Source organism: Pseudomyrmex gracilis, unplaced genomic scaffold (genome assembly GCF_002006095.1).
Source record: "Pseudomyrmex gracilis isolate BER0280 unplaced genomic scaffold, ASM200609v1 scaffold_146, whole genome shotgun sequence".
NCBI classification, from domain to species: domain Eukaryota; kingdom Metazoa; phylum Arthropoda; class Insecta; order Hymenoptera; family Formicidae; genus Pseudomyrmex; species Pseudomyrmex gracilis.
In genome coordinates, this window is record NW_018020730.1 from 347,951 (window position 1) to 364,540 (window position 16,590).

At 37.3% G+C, this 16,590-nt stretch overlaps 1 protein-coding gene across 2 annotated transcripts in view; it reads left to right on the forward strand.

Annotated features, from left to right (window-relative positions):
• The first annotated feature begins 1,356 nt into the window (after positions 1–1,356).
• Positions 1,357–16,590, forward strand: part of LOC109857137 (SET and MYND domain-containing protein 4) — a 37,068-nt gene continuing 21,834 nt past the window's right edge. Inside the window, exons 1-3 of one of the 2 annotated variants that reach the window (XM_020433169.1) lie at positions 1,357–2,601; positions 3,373–3,517; positions 15,753–15,880. In XM_020433169.1, coding sequence (XP_020288758.1) covers positions 2,241–2,601; positions 3,373–3,517; positions 15,753–15,880 — 634 coding nt within the window. In that variant the 5' untranslated portion in view covers positions 1,357–2,240. The remainder of the gene's footprint in view (positions 2,602–3,372; positions 3,518–15,752; positions 15,881–16,590) is intronic. The other variant, XM_020433170.1, reaches the window with a different exon arrangement.

Sequence of the window (16,590 nt, forward strand, 5' to 3'; positions counted from 1 at the left end):
CTTGGCCATAATGGGTCTCCGTGTGTGTGTGTGTGTGTGTGTGTGTGTGTGTGGTAGAACGGGCAGTGATGGGCGCGGATATCGGGGGTAGGATTTCCGTGTCGACTCAAGGAGGCAACGCTACGGTAAGATCCACAGTAAGAACGAGTGTGAAAAAAAACAAAAAAAAAAAAGATAAAAAGATAGAAGAAAGTAGAGAATCAAGCGGGAAGTGAGATCGAGAATGTCATTATCGACGAGAAATTTTCGCGATCGCCCGACGTTTGCTAGTAGACGATGCCAGAGGACTCTGCGATGAGAAGATAGTAACTCGTACGTCGTTCCGAAATAATCTGCATCTAAAATTATTTCTCGAGCTATACTAGAGAGAGAAGAAAGATATAGAAACAGAGAAAGAGAGAGAGAGAGAGAGAGAGAGAGAGCGAGAGAGGAAGAGAAACTTCCATTCTTGAACACATTCTGTCTTCGTTCCTCGTCTCGTACATACTCTTATTTGTCCCTCTCTTCCCGTTCGCATTCTACTGGCGTCTTCAGTCTAATACCGGTCTTTCGTCGTAATACCTCGTTCGTGTCTATAAAGTAAACCCCTCATAAAGCATCGAGCCGGCGCGAAAAGCGTGAGGAATCTCCCTGGATACTGCGGTTTTCGCGGTGAACGAGAGTGGTCGAGGATCTTTAAAGTTTTACACGCCAAGGGGCGAATGGTGCACCGCCGGTAATCCGTTTCAGTCATTCCGTATGCACTCGGATATCTCTCAACCGATGGTGCACCAAAATTGCAAACCGACGGAAAGAGAATTGAAAAGAAATTAAGAACCACGGAAAACAGTGAAACGTCTGCATAAAACATTTTTGCGTGAAAGGCAAAAACAAGATTTAAATGCGATTATTTAAGCGTATAAAGTTAAATAACAATGGAAATCGGAAAATAAATAAATACACTGACGTTACAGAGAAAGTTTGTATACTATATCTCATTTTGCGCATATGTAGTTTTAAGACTGAACTATATATTTTTTCTCCACTTGATACAAACGAGGGAACATATAACTAAGAATAAAACATAATTCTAAAGAGAAAGTGTGAAAGAAGCGTACAATGTTCATCTGAGATTCCAGTAGCGACCAATTTGCGACGACAGACTCGTTTGGTGGTGGAAGTTTTTAAATTCGGGTCTCGCTACCTGATAGAGGATTCCCGAGTGGCTATTTCTCACAGGCGAATAGAGTCGTTTAATTCCGTGGACTCGAGACGCGGTAGAGAGAACAGAGAAGTGCCTGAATGTCAGATCTCGGCTTTTATTGCAGACGTTCCCTTGCGTTTTCTTTTTCTCGGTTTTTTTTTTTTTTTTTTTTTTTTGAGCTTGCGTGCGCTTCTAGCTGGACATAGTCGACTGTTCAAAATTACTAGGCGGATTTAACGAAATTTCCGCGTCGACAAAATATTTGCGCGTTGCAGCTCCTTGATATTCCGGTTTGGTCTTCTGCCGAATTGCGTCGGCCCTTTTCTTCTTAATTTCGAGTGTTCGCGAATCGAGGTCGCGTGTTTTACGAGAACGACAGATACAAAATATAGCGAAACATTCAGCTCCTGTAATATTCAAAAGGATCGGTCGAGGGGAACACGACGGTGAAACATCGGAAGTAACGAGGCGGACTTCGAACTAGTGCATCGACAATCGCAGCGCGTAAGAAAATAGAGAAGAGGAATTGAGAGAGAAGGAAATTGATTGTATTCCAAGAAAATTCTCTTTACAAGTGAGAATATGCATGATTAAATCAAGATACAGTCAGTTAAAAATATTAAAAAAAAGGGAGAAGTACTGAACAAGAGGAGAGAAGCGCGTAATGTATAAGAGTGAGAGATAAAATAAAACTGTAAGAATAAATATTTAAGAGATTAATTTGTCTCTCGGGATGAAAAAATTTAATCAAACAAATATGCACATGTGATGAGTGTATTTGGTATAAAATGTAAGAAGGAAATCTCAGAGTTACTTACGCACCAATAAAAGACGGGATTGTAACATTGTGAGACACATTGATCCTCGATATAAAAACGAACGTTTATTTTAGATAAAAGCAAATTGGTTGTATTTTAGATAAAAGCAATTTGCTTTCGCAAACACAGAATCTCGTTAACGAAGCGCGGAATCAAAAAGAAAAAAGAACAGTCTAACATAAAAGCAGACGGCTTCTTCGGGTTATATAGGCGGCACGCGAGTTTCTCTTCGCACAGGAATGCAGGATCACGATGAATTTTACAAAACTCTGTGTTCGTCGGAGACTCTGCGCTTCGGCAAGAAGGGATTCTTCCACGATTTCAGTGAGTTCGTGATGCAAACCGCGGGCGATAGCTGGACGTCGAAGATATTCGGCCGGATCGATGACGACGAGGAACGGGTAAGGGCGGTTTTCGTCGACGCGAAAGTGAAGGACGTCGTCGCCGACACGCTCGCAAAGGTGAAGCTCCTTTTCAGAGACAAGGATGCGGAGATATCTAGACGTCGACGACTCGAAGGATACCAGCTCGCTGCCGTTGGTGAATACGACAAGGCCCTCTTGCTGTTCAGCCAGGCTGTACTACGTGCTCCCCTACCAGGTTGTTACAGTTATCTATATATTATCAATTCTCTGAACACCGATCTTCCCTGATTGAAAATAAACGCGCGTAAGTGAAAAATGTCAAATTTATATTAAAATTACAGATATTCTTAATATATATATTGTTTACTAGATGTAAAATAATACAATTGTATTGTTCCAGTAATTAGAATGTGTAAAATACTCTCTCTCTCTCTCTCTCTCTCTCTCTCTCTCTCTCTCTTCTCACAAATAATTATCATATAATTATTAATATTAATATTATTATTATTACAACGTAACATAATATACCGAATTATTTTCACTTGACATAATTATTAATTGCAAATTAATTTGTTATAGTTCGTTGTTATAGAATGACGAGATTTGTTAAAAAAACTAATTAACAATAATCAACAATATAAATAATTGTTTCTTAAATGTCGTTTTCTCTAATTAAATTGTTTCTGAAAAAGTTTTATAAAAATTTCTCAACAGAGTTTTTAAAATCCCATGACGCGATTGCGTCGGTGACTAAACTGATAGCAGCAATGTGGCATCGCGCCAGTTCCACAACAAGTAGAATAAATTCTTCTCTTAGGTTCTCTGCTTGTCGCGTCTTTCCAACATATATCAATCGATTTCGAAAGAGACTTCTGCATTTTCATGGCTTCATTGACTTTGTGTCGATAAATTTGTGCGCTTGACTGTAATCAATGAGCGAAAGTCAAACTCAAATAGGAGATATTTTTCTCTAAGTCGTACAATATCAGCGATATTTGTTTTTCAGGTAAAAACAAGACGGTTGATCAGGGTCTGTCGTTGCCTCTGGCGCTGCTCGGAAGAGCCGAGATCTTTATGGCTTTGAAAGAATACCATTTCGCGTTAGAAGATTTACATCTGGCTGCTGAATACGACTTGCCAGATAAATCGTCGTAAGTGCTCGCATCTTAACCTATAGAACTGCGACTTATTATTAATCTGACGTAGAAAAGATTCAATCTGTCATTATTTGTTATGCGTCGCGTGCTAACAAAAGAAAACTAATGTAATTTCTAGTATAGCACATACAAAATTATACAATTGTGTGTGCAATCAATTCTATATCATTTATCAAAGATATTTATTCTTTCTAAAGTACACACTTAGTTTCTGATCATTTTTATACAATTAGATATATGAAAAGAAGTCACACACTTCTAATCTAATGATGACAGTTCGTCGCGCGTTTCCCCATCGATTTTTTTGAAATCAATGCGTGAATTATAAATCGTTCCTCGTATTTCACGAATAAACAAACTGCGCAGGTTTGCTCAGCTGCGGAATTTACGACACGCTCTCTTTCGTTTCCGCATGTTTTCGCCGGCAACTGAAATGCTACTTCCGGCTGTTCTCTATAATTTTCGCGCGCTCGCGAGAGCGAATTTTCCAGGCACGCGCGTGCGCGCGCACACACAGATATGTATATATAACCGATAAATTTAATCGCCGGTGTATCTGGCCGGGTGTACGCTTGCCTGGGCCCACCGGAGCTTTCGAGCTCGATATAATATAGCGAGGAGCAAGAAGGGAGTTATGCGCGCGTACTTCCTAAAATATTCAGAAGGGATGAGCGCATATCTACCGGGACGTTGGCGGACGTTGCCGAACGAAACTAGACTCTGGTTTTAGCCTAGCTTCTCTGCGGTGCTGCTGCTGGGTTAACCTCGTGCAACTAACACGAGTACATGACCGGCCTTTGAGCAGACGAACAATAAACATTTAATGCGATGCTTTTGAAAACGTGCGTTTTCTCCGCCGATGCGAAGCAGACAAGAAACATCAAAGAAATATTCAAACCGCTATTTGACTTTACATGAAACGTGCGTGCATTAAATATTAAGTACAAAATAAGGAAAGAAACAATTGCGATCGGACAAACATTCGAGAGCAATGAAGATGGATTTCAAAATTAGAAAACTCGACACCGTTTGCGTCCATGGAGATCCGTTTTTCGTATATATTTCAACAAAATTCTGTCTGCGCTGCACGTTTCACCTAATTTAGAAAGATAAAAATCAATTGTGAACGCTCTAGTTCTTATTTGGAGAACTATTACATGTAGAATATTGCATATTTTGGATTTAACAAAAAACTCTTCTGATCGCGGTGAAGAATGAGAAGAAACTTGAAGAATCGTATAATCCGTTCCTCTGTCGAAAAAGAACTGATTTTGAGAAATACGCGTTCCGCTTAGCATGATCGCGGGCAACTTTCCATCTCGTCGTTCTTGTATTATATACCTCGAGTATTGTATTATATCTCGAAGTGAGAAACAATATTGAGAACGACCATTTAAGCGATTCATATCGAATATTTAGAATATTTCGCATGTGTGTAATATATGAGATAAACTGTCGTTACACATATATCGGATGAAAATATCATAAAATCCCCCGTGGCAAAATAATAACGAGAGTAATTCGCTCTTTGTCCATGCGCGATCGACAGGATTAACAGTATTTGTTAACAGCGTGACTCTGAGAGAAAAAATAATGTTACGCAGTTTCTCTTTGTAGACATCTATATACGCGTGCAAGAAAATATGATTTTTGCACGTAGTTAATAGAAATAAAAAAATGGTAAAAAAGTGGATTTTCTGTTTTTTTTTTTTTTTTTTTTTTTTTTTTTTTTTTTTTTAAATTGGCTTCATTATTTAAACAGAAATAATATATAATGCACACTCAAATCTATAAACAATTTTTGAAATTCGACGCTATTTTCAAATTTTCCGAAATGTCATATAATCTCGCTTTAACAATCTACATATCCCGCGGTTTATCGACGCAGACAGGCATAGTTATCATTCGCGTAGACACGAGTGAGCTCCCGTTCATCGTCCAGCCGGTGGTCGTGGGAGTTTCACAAAATCGATAATATAAACATCGAGCAAGCCGTTCGCTTGCTCGTCTGCTCGCGAGGTAGCTATTCTGTCAATTAAATCGCAGCTGATTTAATGACAGATAAATACGGACATGACGGATTATGCAAAATGAATTTTACTCGACCCACGCTACTCGGTATCCGTCGCGCACCGCTTAAATGAGTATTACATTTAGAGACGAGGGTGGTACGTTCTAATTATAATTGCTACAATTATCGGCAAGCGTGTATCATTCGAAATTCTCAAACGCAAGCGGGTCATTAGGAAGGCGAGGCGCTGGTGCGCATAACGAGCGCGGTAATGGATATTATCGAAACACTTTCGGCGCTTACGTTCGATAACGAGCGCGCGTCTCATTGTGAACGTTCTAAAAAAATTGGTATAAATAATGCGATATAGAGAGAACGCGTGGAAACGCTCGATATGCAGTGACAAAAATTACGGAAATATATTTCCACGGAGAGATCACGTTATCTAGTGCAGCGATATTCTCTTTTTCTTTCTTTATCTCTCTCTCTCTCTCTCTTCCTCACTTTTCTCTCTTTTACACGCAAAATACAGATTTCTACCAACGTTCCCGCAAACAAATCAAATAATATTTTGCGGGGAAAAGGGTCGCTGCTCGGCCGCGTTACAAAATATTCGCGAGATGACAGTCGAGAAAACATGTTTGCTTTATCACGAAATAATAGTCATCGCGTTTTACGCTCTGTAATTGTGAGAGAAATATATTGTTCAACAAAAACAGAGGGAAAGAGTGAGAAAAACTCTCCACGATGTGTTTCGCGATTCAGTATCAAAATCTATTTCATTTTCGTTACTCACATTGTTATCCAAACGTCATATTCATTAGCCAAAAACCACAAAGAAAGGTACAAAAGTTGTAGTGCAAAAAAAAACCAAACTTTTCATGAACGGAATATAAACCGTACCGAATTTGAAATAAAGCAAAAGTTACATATATAAGACAATTTGTCTCTGTGCTAAAGATATACAAACTTGGCAATCGAATGTTTCTTTCTGAACGAGAGAACTTTTCCAATAAAAGAAAATCATTTTTTAATATCAGATATATGATATCGTTTTTTTTAGTTTTTCTTTTACTACCGTGATTATTAAATGTTTATCCGAACTTGTGAAAAAAACTTCATTTTAACTCTTAAAGGCTATCATGGGTGAAATTTCACCCTGTGCAAAGTTCGTTTTAATGTTATTAAAAAACGTAACCACTGGCAACACTAATTTTTATGGTATCATTTACACGATCTTTTTTATTTCTAAAAAATAAAAAAATATATACTGGTGTGAAATTTCAGCCATAATAGCATTAATGATTTTGTATGTGATAGCTTTTAAGGATCAATATGTACAATAACTTAATTTAACTATTAATAAAATTGTTAAAAAAAAGTTCATTGTAGCACGCGCGCATATATATATACACACATACACACACACACAAGTATTTGAAAAATAATATAACTTCGTGTTTTCCACATTTACCCGAAACAAACACTCGAAAAAAATCAACCAGACGTGGAGCCCATATTTGTAGAAAAAGATAGAAATACTAGAGAGATACGAGATCGAGCCATCAGCTCGACGAGGTAGAAGACACCGAAACTTCGTCGCTGGGGTCACGGACAAAATTAGATCGGTCCTCGATCTTCGCGCGCCAGGCAATTCGCGACTGGATAAATCGTGGATACGAGCCACAGTCGCAATGAAACTGGTTTTTTCCTCACCGGTTTCCAACCGGACCGCGGTCTCGCTTCTGCCGCGACGAAGAAGAAAGACAGATGTTGAACACGATCGCAGAGTGGAAAGAACAGCCCGGGCGAGGAAATCTCGTACGTCTGCCCGTCAGTTCGAGCAAGAAGGATTGCTCTTCTCGGGACCGGGCCGGCGCACGTTCTCCTGCAAGGGCTTTGATCCAGATTGCTGTTGCTTTCGTATAAAGCGAGGAGGGAGGTAAACGACGTAGGGCGATGCGATGTGACGCGACGCGATTATCGGGATAAACATGCACGCGGACAACCCGAGTTACGCATGATGTACGAGCGAGAATTTTTGTGCGCCATGTCAAAATGACATAATTGTATTACCGCGTTTTGGTTAATCCGAGCTTAAAGTGTTTTATTTGATGTTTTAAACTCAGAGTGTGTAACAAATACACAATGTTTGAAAAATAACATTACTTTATTATATATTTTTACATTATTTACAATAAATTTCTGTTAAAAAATTCGGAATATAAATATATATAATATAATTTGTTATATATACTTGGATGTATTTCATATTTATATACTCTATGTATAAAGGATTTGTAAAACGGATTTGTAAAACGGATGTTGTAAGAAAAGCAACATCACATAGCGTAACATATACAACAACGTGTTATAACATTTTCGAATAAATAATCGAATCATCGCAAATGGACACTATCTCATCAAAAGAATAGTCTTTTGAGGTGGAAAATTCTCCATAAATTATATAAATTAAAAGTACTTTGGTTTTATTATTTCTTCAACAGCTTCAACAGGCGAAAAGCTGAGAGCTTTGATCGTAGACAATGCAGAAGAGAGATTTAATTATCGAAATAAAGAACTGATGGGAGAAGAGAGAAGGGAAGAAGTGATGAAAAGCTCGCTCGGAAACGCTTTCGTGCTCGAAATGACGGAAAGATTCTCGTCGTCGTTTACGAGGATACAATTTATTAAGCGACCAGGCAAAGCGTAAAAACGCACTAGAGATTTATCGCCAGGGAATTTTGCGAAATAAAATAACGCTCGTACATACGGCGTCACGGTTACGCGTATCCAAGATAGTCGTGTTGAATTAATGCAATGAGGGTAGAACTTGGCTCTACCGTTTCGACCCGACCCTTAACCCTTCGGGCAACCCTTAATCCCACCGCAAAAGCTTTAAATCCGTTGAATGTCTCAAACTTGCGAATCGCGATTTCCGTTGCAGACAAAGAGAGAGAGAGAGAGAGAGAGAGAAAGGTCAACTGATATTTTTACTAATTTAAAGGATTAGTTTCATAATTGAGAATGAAATGTGAATCACCTTATTTTGTATTTGTTTTGATGTAGTTTTAGTAAAATCAGACGTTAGATGTTATCGCACATTTTAAAAATCATATATAAAACTAAATATATCTCCAACAAAAATATACATTTGAAAAATTGAAAATAGCTTTTTAGATCTCATTTAACAGTTTATAGCTTTTAATACAAGTAAAAAAGCGACATGTTCGCTGACGTTATAAAGTTTTGTTTTCATAAGATAAACGCACTGGAGAAAAACGCACTTTTAACGAAGCGCTAAAGATACCGTTTTACGTGGAAAAACTGTATACATATATCGGCGGGCTTAAACGCGTCAGTGGACGATTACGGAAAACCGATTTATCCCGCTGGCGTTGCAAAAACATTTCCTTCAAGACCTGTCTCGACAAGAAGATCTTCCGTGCGGTAAGTAAGATGACGCGTCGCATTTTCGCGGCAAAAAGCGGGAGCTACGCCGGTGTCGGCACAGCCTTACGAGGAGTGGATTAGCCGTTGATGCGAATCATAGCTCAGAGGAAGAAGGAGCAAGGAGGCGGAGAAGGAGCATCTTCGGCCAGGCTAATTAATGAAGTAATCGACGCAACCTCGCCTTGGCTCTCGGATCTCTGCTTAGTCACGGCTGTGAAGTGGTCTTGTTTCGACGTCGCCAACGCGGCTAGACTACTGTCTAGCGCCGTTGTGCATCCCAATGACTTGACATTATACTATCCGTTGATCAGACAGCCGTCCGCAATTAACAAGTTCGCGGTAGTGTCGGGCTTGAATTTCGGGATATATAGTGTGTTGTGGAAACTAATACCTCACTTAAATACGCTGTAAATAAGTGTATCTTTGTCGTAAAAGAGCATGGAGAGGGATTGTTAATATGAATAAAGAGATATTCCAAGTTTTTCCGACATGTTTTCCGACAATTTACTTCGACATCAGCTGTTATATCGACGATCACCTCTCGGATTTCTCGGTACGATACCGAAGTGTATCACATGATACACCTCGCACAGGCGTTGCAGTATTCCGTGCGAAGCTGTTTCTCGTTATCGCGCCCATTGTTACAGCATTAGTATTGTTATATAATTGTTATGGTGGACGGATTACTCTCTCCCAACGTGGCGTGCATATTGCAGGGATGTACATGCGCGCACGTCGGACTTCGATATAATAAAACGGGGATCGGACCGACTGATATATCATCCACGTAACGAAGAATAATTGGATACGCTGTAATTAATAGCGCGCACTCGCATGCATTTCAAGGATCTCACGTCGGGACGCCGCCGCCGCCGCCACCGCCGCCGCCGCGCGTCACACAAACGCGAGGATCGCGGCGGAAAATCCGACGAGAAGACTGCTGGACCACACGGAAAATAGCTGCCGGATCAACCATATTTCTGTCCGAGCGTAACGCTGGAAAAAGAGAAACGTCGCACTCGTATAAACGCTACCTGCCTGTAGCTTCAGGCTAGATTATTTTTGCGGACCGCGTTTCGACATCGATACCGACATCGAGCGATTCGACGCAAATAATTTTCTCTCTGTTAGTCCTCTCGGGGAAAAGGGCGATTTGAACCGATTGACCGGTTCTACAGGGTGTCCTGAAAAGAACGTTGCTTTTCAATAGCAAAATAAAAACAAAAATAATAATAAGAGAAAATGGACATGTTATTTAACAAAATTTTTTACGATAAGACATTACGTCAAAGAAAAACTTCAAAGAAAGTTTTTTTTTTATCGACGACATAACATTTCATCAAAAAAATATAATAGTACTCCACCTACATTACTATTATTATTGCTCTTTTTGTATTATTGTAAGTTTTTTGAAACCTTCTGATTTTTCTCAGATTAACTTTTTATTTTTTTTATTTAAAAGACATTATCTTTATTTTTTTATTTCAATTTGAGAAAAGATATTATAGATGTACTTTTAAATGTTACTCTTATCAGACGCGTCTGGCTTTATTATCATTGTAAAACAAGAAAATAAGTTGGAAAAAATATCTTTATTTTTAAACAGCATTTAACATCGGACTTGTGTTTCCATTGTACATTCAGTATCTATTTCATTCTATCTTATCGTGTACAAGACAAATGAATGTGTTCTCCATATCAGATAAACAGGATTCGGAATCAGACATGTAGAGCTGAATGTACGCGGTGGGTGAGCAATGTCATCCTCTAACCCCGCAATTACGATGTCAGTCCCCCGCGTATTATCCACATAGTTGCGTGGAACACTCAAAAAAATAGCTCATTTTCCTAGCTTTCCTTTACACAATATCTCATATAAATGAATGTATGCATAACGGCTTGAAGCTGCTTTTTCTCTGGAAACGCAGGCTCTTATATGAAAGTATTCTATTTCGCAATTTTGCCTCATATTTTTTTCATAAAGGATCACTCTTTCTTCCTTACATTGCAATTTTCACTGGGTCTTATATACGTACATAGAAATTTATTTATTTTGGAAATCACACACAGAAATATAAAGAAATTTGTATTCTGCTCTCTAATCATTAAAATGATTAAACATTCCAATTAATTAATATTTATATATATATTACATATGTATTAATATTTATTTTCTCTGATGTATTAATATTTATCGTCTCATATGTATGGGTACAATCAATGAAATTTTAATTTGATTCAGAAAAAGAAATATTGATTCATTATTTGGTTGTAAGAAACGAAACAACAAAGTAAGAAAAATGCTTTTATTTTCGAGCGACATTTAATCTTGCGATATGAATTGAATAACAATGCTATTAACGCCTTTGATTAATCTTTCAAAAGTAAGTATTATTCTTTTCAATATGCTGCTTGATCGGCGCATTAAAATTCAAAGCTTCGTCTTTATTTGTAGGCAGAAAGAGCAAACGTTCTAACATACCGCGCGTACCGAAGTTGACGAGAGCGGCGGCACAAAATCACTTTGCCAGCTTTGAAAATTTTTATGAAAAGCATATCTGTTAATTATTCAGTACGTTTCGCGTATTTTTTTTTTTTTTTTTTTTTTATATACGCTTTACAAATCCAATGACAAAAGATTTGATGCGGAAAGAAATTATCACTTAATTAAATGTGAATCTCTCTCGTCTTTTTTACGTGCATTCGTGTATAATAAAAATGTTTTTGTTTTTTTCCTTATTCGACGTTTTGTAACTTGTCTCGCCTTTTTTTCGAGTAATAACGGAACTAATTTCCAACTCAATTGATTTGTACTTGATCTATCGAGAGTCCAATAATCGCTACGTCTTTCAGAGCGTAAAATAACGTCTCTGTGAAAAAGTCGCCTCAATTAGCCTTAAGGGTTTCTTACGAAACTTACGATTAGAGTTTAAACGGCCACGAGATCACTAGAATACGCATACATACACACACACACACACATACACACGCATACATACATATATACATAAGTATGGGGCATTATATAATAAGTATATAATACCTCAGCAATCCGGCTTGCGGACAAAGTGTATTTAAACGGACTACCACGAACCCGCTATGCTCTCACCGCAAGCCACGATAAGAAATTTAATATCCGCGTCCAGAAGGATTATTTAAAGTGCCCGCTGGCTATATGCTATCGGTAAAAAGTTTTTGAAGTAAACCATACTACCGTCCCATGCCTTCTCCAGGTCTAGCAGGATTGCTTACTTCACTCACAGATTTGCTAAACGTCTCTTTTCTTCCTGTCAAATCTTTGAAGAATAACATCAAAACTGAACAAAATTACTTGTAAAATTTATATTAATTCATTCGCCAATTACAAAATTACAACAAAAATGTTACTTATATGATAATATGACTCTATTGAAAAAAAAACACTTGTGAATATTTATACAATTTATTGAAAATGTTATTTAGATTCTAACACAGTTTTACTTATACAGTTTGTCGTATTAAATGTATTATACGAAACAATTTGGCATCATTTTCACAGTTTTTCGAGAATGCATTATGATTGGACATCGTCAAAACGATGAGGCGAAACCAGTACACGTCAAGAATATTTTTCAATAACGCTTCGAGAGAAGACGAGGTGGACGCCGCGAAAATGATGAGTTTCAATCGATTGCCACTTGACATTCGCATATTCGTAGCTATTTTACTCGTCTATTGAACAAAGCGTGTGGCTAATGTATATATATGTAGAGAGACAGACGCAAACAAGCAGAAAGAAAGGGAAGTACTTCTACTCTATCTTTAAAAGAACGAACCGAACGAAGAAAAAAAACGAAGAGGAAGGAGAAGATAATGAACAAGAACATCTCAATAGAAAAAACCAATAGCGAAAGGAGAAGAAAACGAAATATAGCGGGACACAGAGAAAGAGAGGACAAGAGAGACGAAACGCGCGCCGGCCCGGTTTGATTTTACCGGATGGGTTCGCAATAACAGTGCAAATTATTATTCCGTCCACATCGATCGATGTGTCGCTCCGAATTTGTATATTGCACGGCTATGATGCGGAGCCGACACCGCCGGTCTTTCCCTACCGAGTACCGGGGACCCCGGAATTAACCCATGCAAAACAGAACGGCAGGAGAAACTGTAAAGGGTCGAAGAAAAAGAGAGAGAAACTCTCAAACAGAAGTTGTTCATGATGCAGAAAAATATCGACAGATTTTATATACGTGTATATGTGCGCGCGCACACATATAAACTCTTGATTTTAATATTGATATGTGCCGAATAAAAAAAACTGCGTTGTTTCTTTTCTATTGTCGTGAACTTCGATCGTTGATTCTTGAGAGAACGACGATCTCTCTCTCTCTCTCTCTCTCTCTCTCTCAATGCTGCTTGTTAGATTTCTTGTATAAGATATCGCTAGATTTATGATATGTACAGACTCTCTGTACAATTTACTTAAAAAATGATATGTTTACTGTAACGCGCGGGGAATCCAATCGGTCAAACAAATGATATCATATCATGTATTGTGTATCAAAGGTAACGCGCAAATTTATTCCGATACACACCGTTACAATCGAGATGAGGAGATGGGAGGGGTGAGTGACGTGCTTCGCAGCGTTCTAGCGTTTGAAGCCAGAAAAATATTGAAAAATTGACGTATACTGCTACACAGGAGCTCGAGCTCTGTAGTGTTTAATAATGGATAATATTTGATACCAGATCTGCGCCCGAGGGCGGGCAGCTCCCGTTCGCTAACGTACGATCCGGTATCAACCGCACTCCGCCAAACAGTTTTATAGCAAAATTCCAAAATAAAATAAAATAACCTTTTCAGAGCCTGTTAAACAACGCAATTCTCTTAGGTCAAACTTTACAATATGATATATATTTTGCTTATACACAATTGGATGATTTCTATTTTAATATATTTTTCAAGTTTTGTTTTTGTCATCTTTTATATATATATATAAAATGACAAAAAATTATATATATATATATATATATATAATATTTGCCTATTTATCTCTCCTCTCTTTTTATCTTCCAAGTTTATAATAGTCAGAAATATATGAAAAATATATTTAGAAACGAGACATTTTACAGAAACAAGACCTTTTTTAGTGGAGCATAAATTTTAAAAGAGAGAAGAAAATACAAAAGTTCTAATAAAGTCGAGAAAATAGAACGGAGAAATATAATGAATTTCCGATGTTGAGCGTGTATTAGTTATAAGTTTTAAGTAATTTTACGTGCAGCAAATATCGCGTGAATATTTACTCTTTAATAACGCTGTAATATATAGCTGTTAATTGTATCATTGAGAATTAGATTGCGTGATTTACTTCATATATTGTATTATATTGTAATATAATATTATAAAATTTGTATTATAAAATAACGATGTCACTAATTACTAACAATGCCAGTTTTTAAGTGAGCGATTCGGTGACATATTTTGCCTTATCGCAGTCAGACATAGGAATATTTATGCTGTTCACAGCGTAAAAGAATAAAACCGCGGCGTAAAAGCGAAATACTTCTCCGAACATTTCGAGATAATAAATTATCCTCAGACACACAGTGAGTAGCGTACGATCGTGTGGTTTCCTTTTATCAAAATGAATATTGTAATTTTCGATCGACTTTTTCTGTTACGCTGAGCTTCGTTTCCTTTCTTTCTTTTTTTTTCTCGTTTTTATCGCAAACTCATACTTCCGCCACGATTTATGTCGTTGCCTCCTTCGATTTGCGAAAAATTTATGTACATGCAGTAATTTCGCAGACCACAGAGAGAGAGAGATGCGATTATTTTTATTCCTTAAAACAATGAGGTCATAAACTCAGTTTATACGCAATATACATACACAATGGTTTTTGTTATTAAATAACAATTATTGCTCGTAACAAATCTTCATATTTGATAAATAAGATAAAACTTATTATTTATATTATAATGCACATTTTTAATTACAAAAAAATGCATGGTTTTCAAAATTCCATTATATGTTGTTATAGATATTACCAGTGTTCTAATATATCTTTTAAATTGTATTTTAAGTTAAGAGCAGTAATTTTTCCGGTAGATAGTTCGCGTCCGATAAATTTCTATCTCTTTCTGTGAAGCTTTTCAATTATGAATTGTAGGCACATATACATTTCACGTTTCTGTCTCTCTCTTTCTCTCTCTCTCTCTCTCTCTCTCTCTCTCTCTCTCTCTCTCTCTTTCTCTCTCTCTCTCTCTTGCAATATCGATTTTTGTATATACACGCATATATGCGCATGTATACGCGATCTTTGTATCAATAGCGCTCATGTCACGTCAAACATTCTATCCTACGACTTGTCATACGCCGAATATGCGCGCGTATGTACCAGAGGAGTATATCTGACAGTCGCTAAACTCCCTAGTATTTGCGTCTACTTCGTGAAACTCGAGAAGATAGTAATTTGAAGCCCCGTCGGCTTCCGAGTGTTTATTCCGAAAGTACGTATTGCGCTCGGGAACGCATGGCGCAGGACACACGTGGAATATTCATAATCCACTCTTGTACCTTCCCGCCGTTTGTAAATGACTTTGCAAGTGTTTCGCTAATTACAATAGAGAGCCGTGCTTGAGACTCTCGCTTAAAAGCTCGGTCGTAATGTGAAACAGAACAATTAATGCGAATGCGTCGAAGACACATGAGTAGGTGCAGCAGCGAGTAACTATTAAATATCTCTGTGTGCTTAGTTATATCTTCATTATTTTTACAGAGAGGAGCTTCGGCGCAGAAGAGAAGAGTGCGAGCGAATTCTAAGAGACAATGAGAGTTCTCTGGTGCCGATTGATCTAGCTGCTAAAAACATCAATAGATTGGTTCAATCGATCTCAGATCAAAAAGGTACTGCACGTTTGAAGATAAATCTTATATACTATTTTAACTCTTTGTAGTCAGACGTCTTCCAGACCCACTCAGAAATTGCGTATTGGTGTTTCTAGAAGAAATTAACTTTTTTAAACGCTTATATCTTCGAAACTACTGGAGAGTTTTTCAATTTGTTTTTTATCGACGCAGAAATGTTCAAACTTTTGATTAGAAAAAAAAAGAAATTGAAAAAATATTGATTTTTTGCAGAAATATTCGATGTTAAAGTCGCGTGGGTCTTCTCATAGATCCGGTCTGACTTAACTCATCATTTTTGAAGTCTGATCACGAAGAATTAACATAAAAAATAAAAACTTTTAAGAGACGTCGCTAAAAGAACTGTATATAAAGGCGGTTTTTCCAAGTTTTCCAACATTTGAGAAAGAAATTCAAGAATTTCGTCCGAGTTACCGAATATTAAATACAATAATTAAATTATGCTACATAGAAAAAAAATGGAGTTGCTTCAATTAAAGTTGACGTCACGGGCTGCCACAAAAATAAATAGTTTATTCATTTGCATATGCGATTAATTTAATGTATAGATTCTTAAAGCAACTATCTGCTGTGTATAGTGCAATAATATTGATGTTGCATCAACAGGATATATTTCAATTAAACTGATACTGTTTTGATTCAACATCATTTTTTTTCCGTGTATATATATTTTATATTTTATATATATA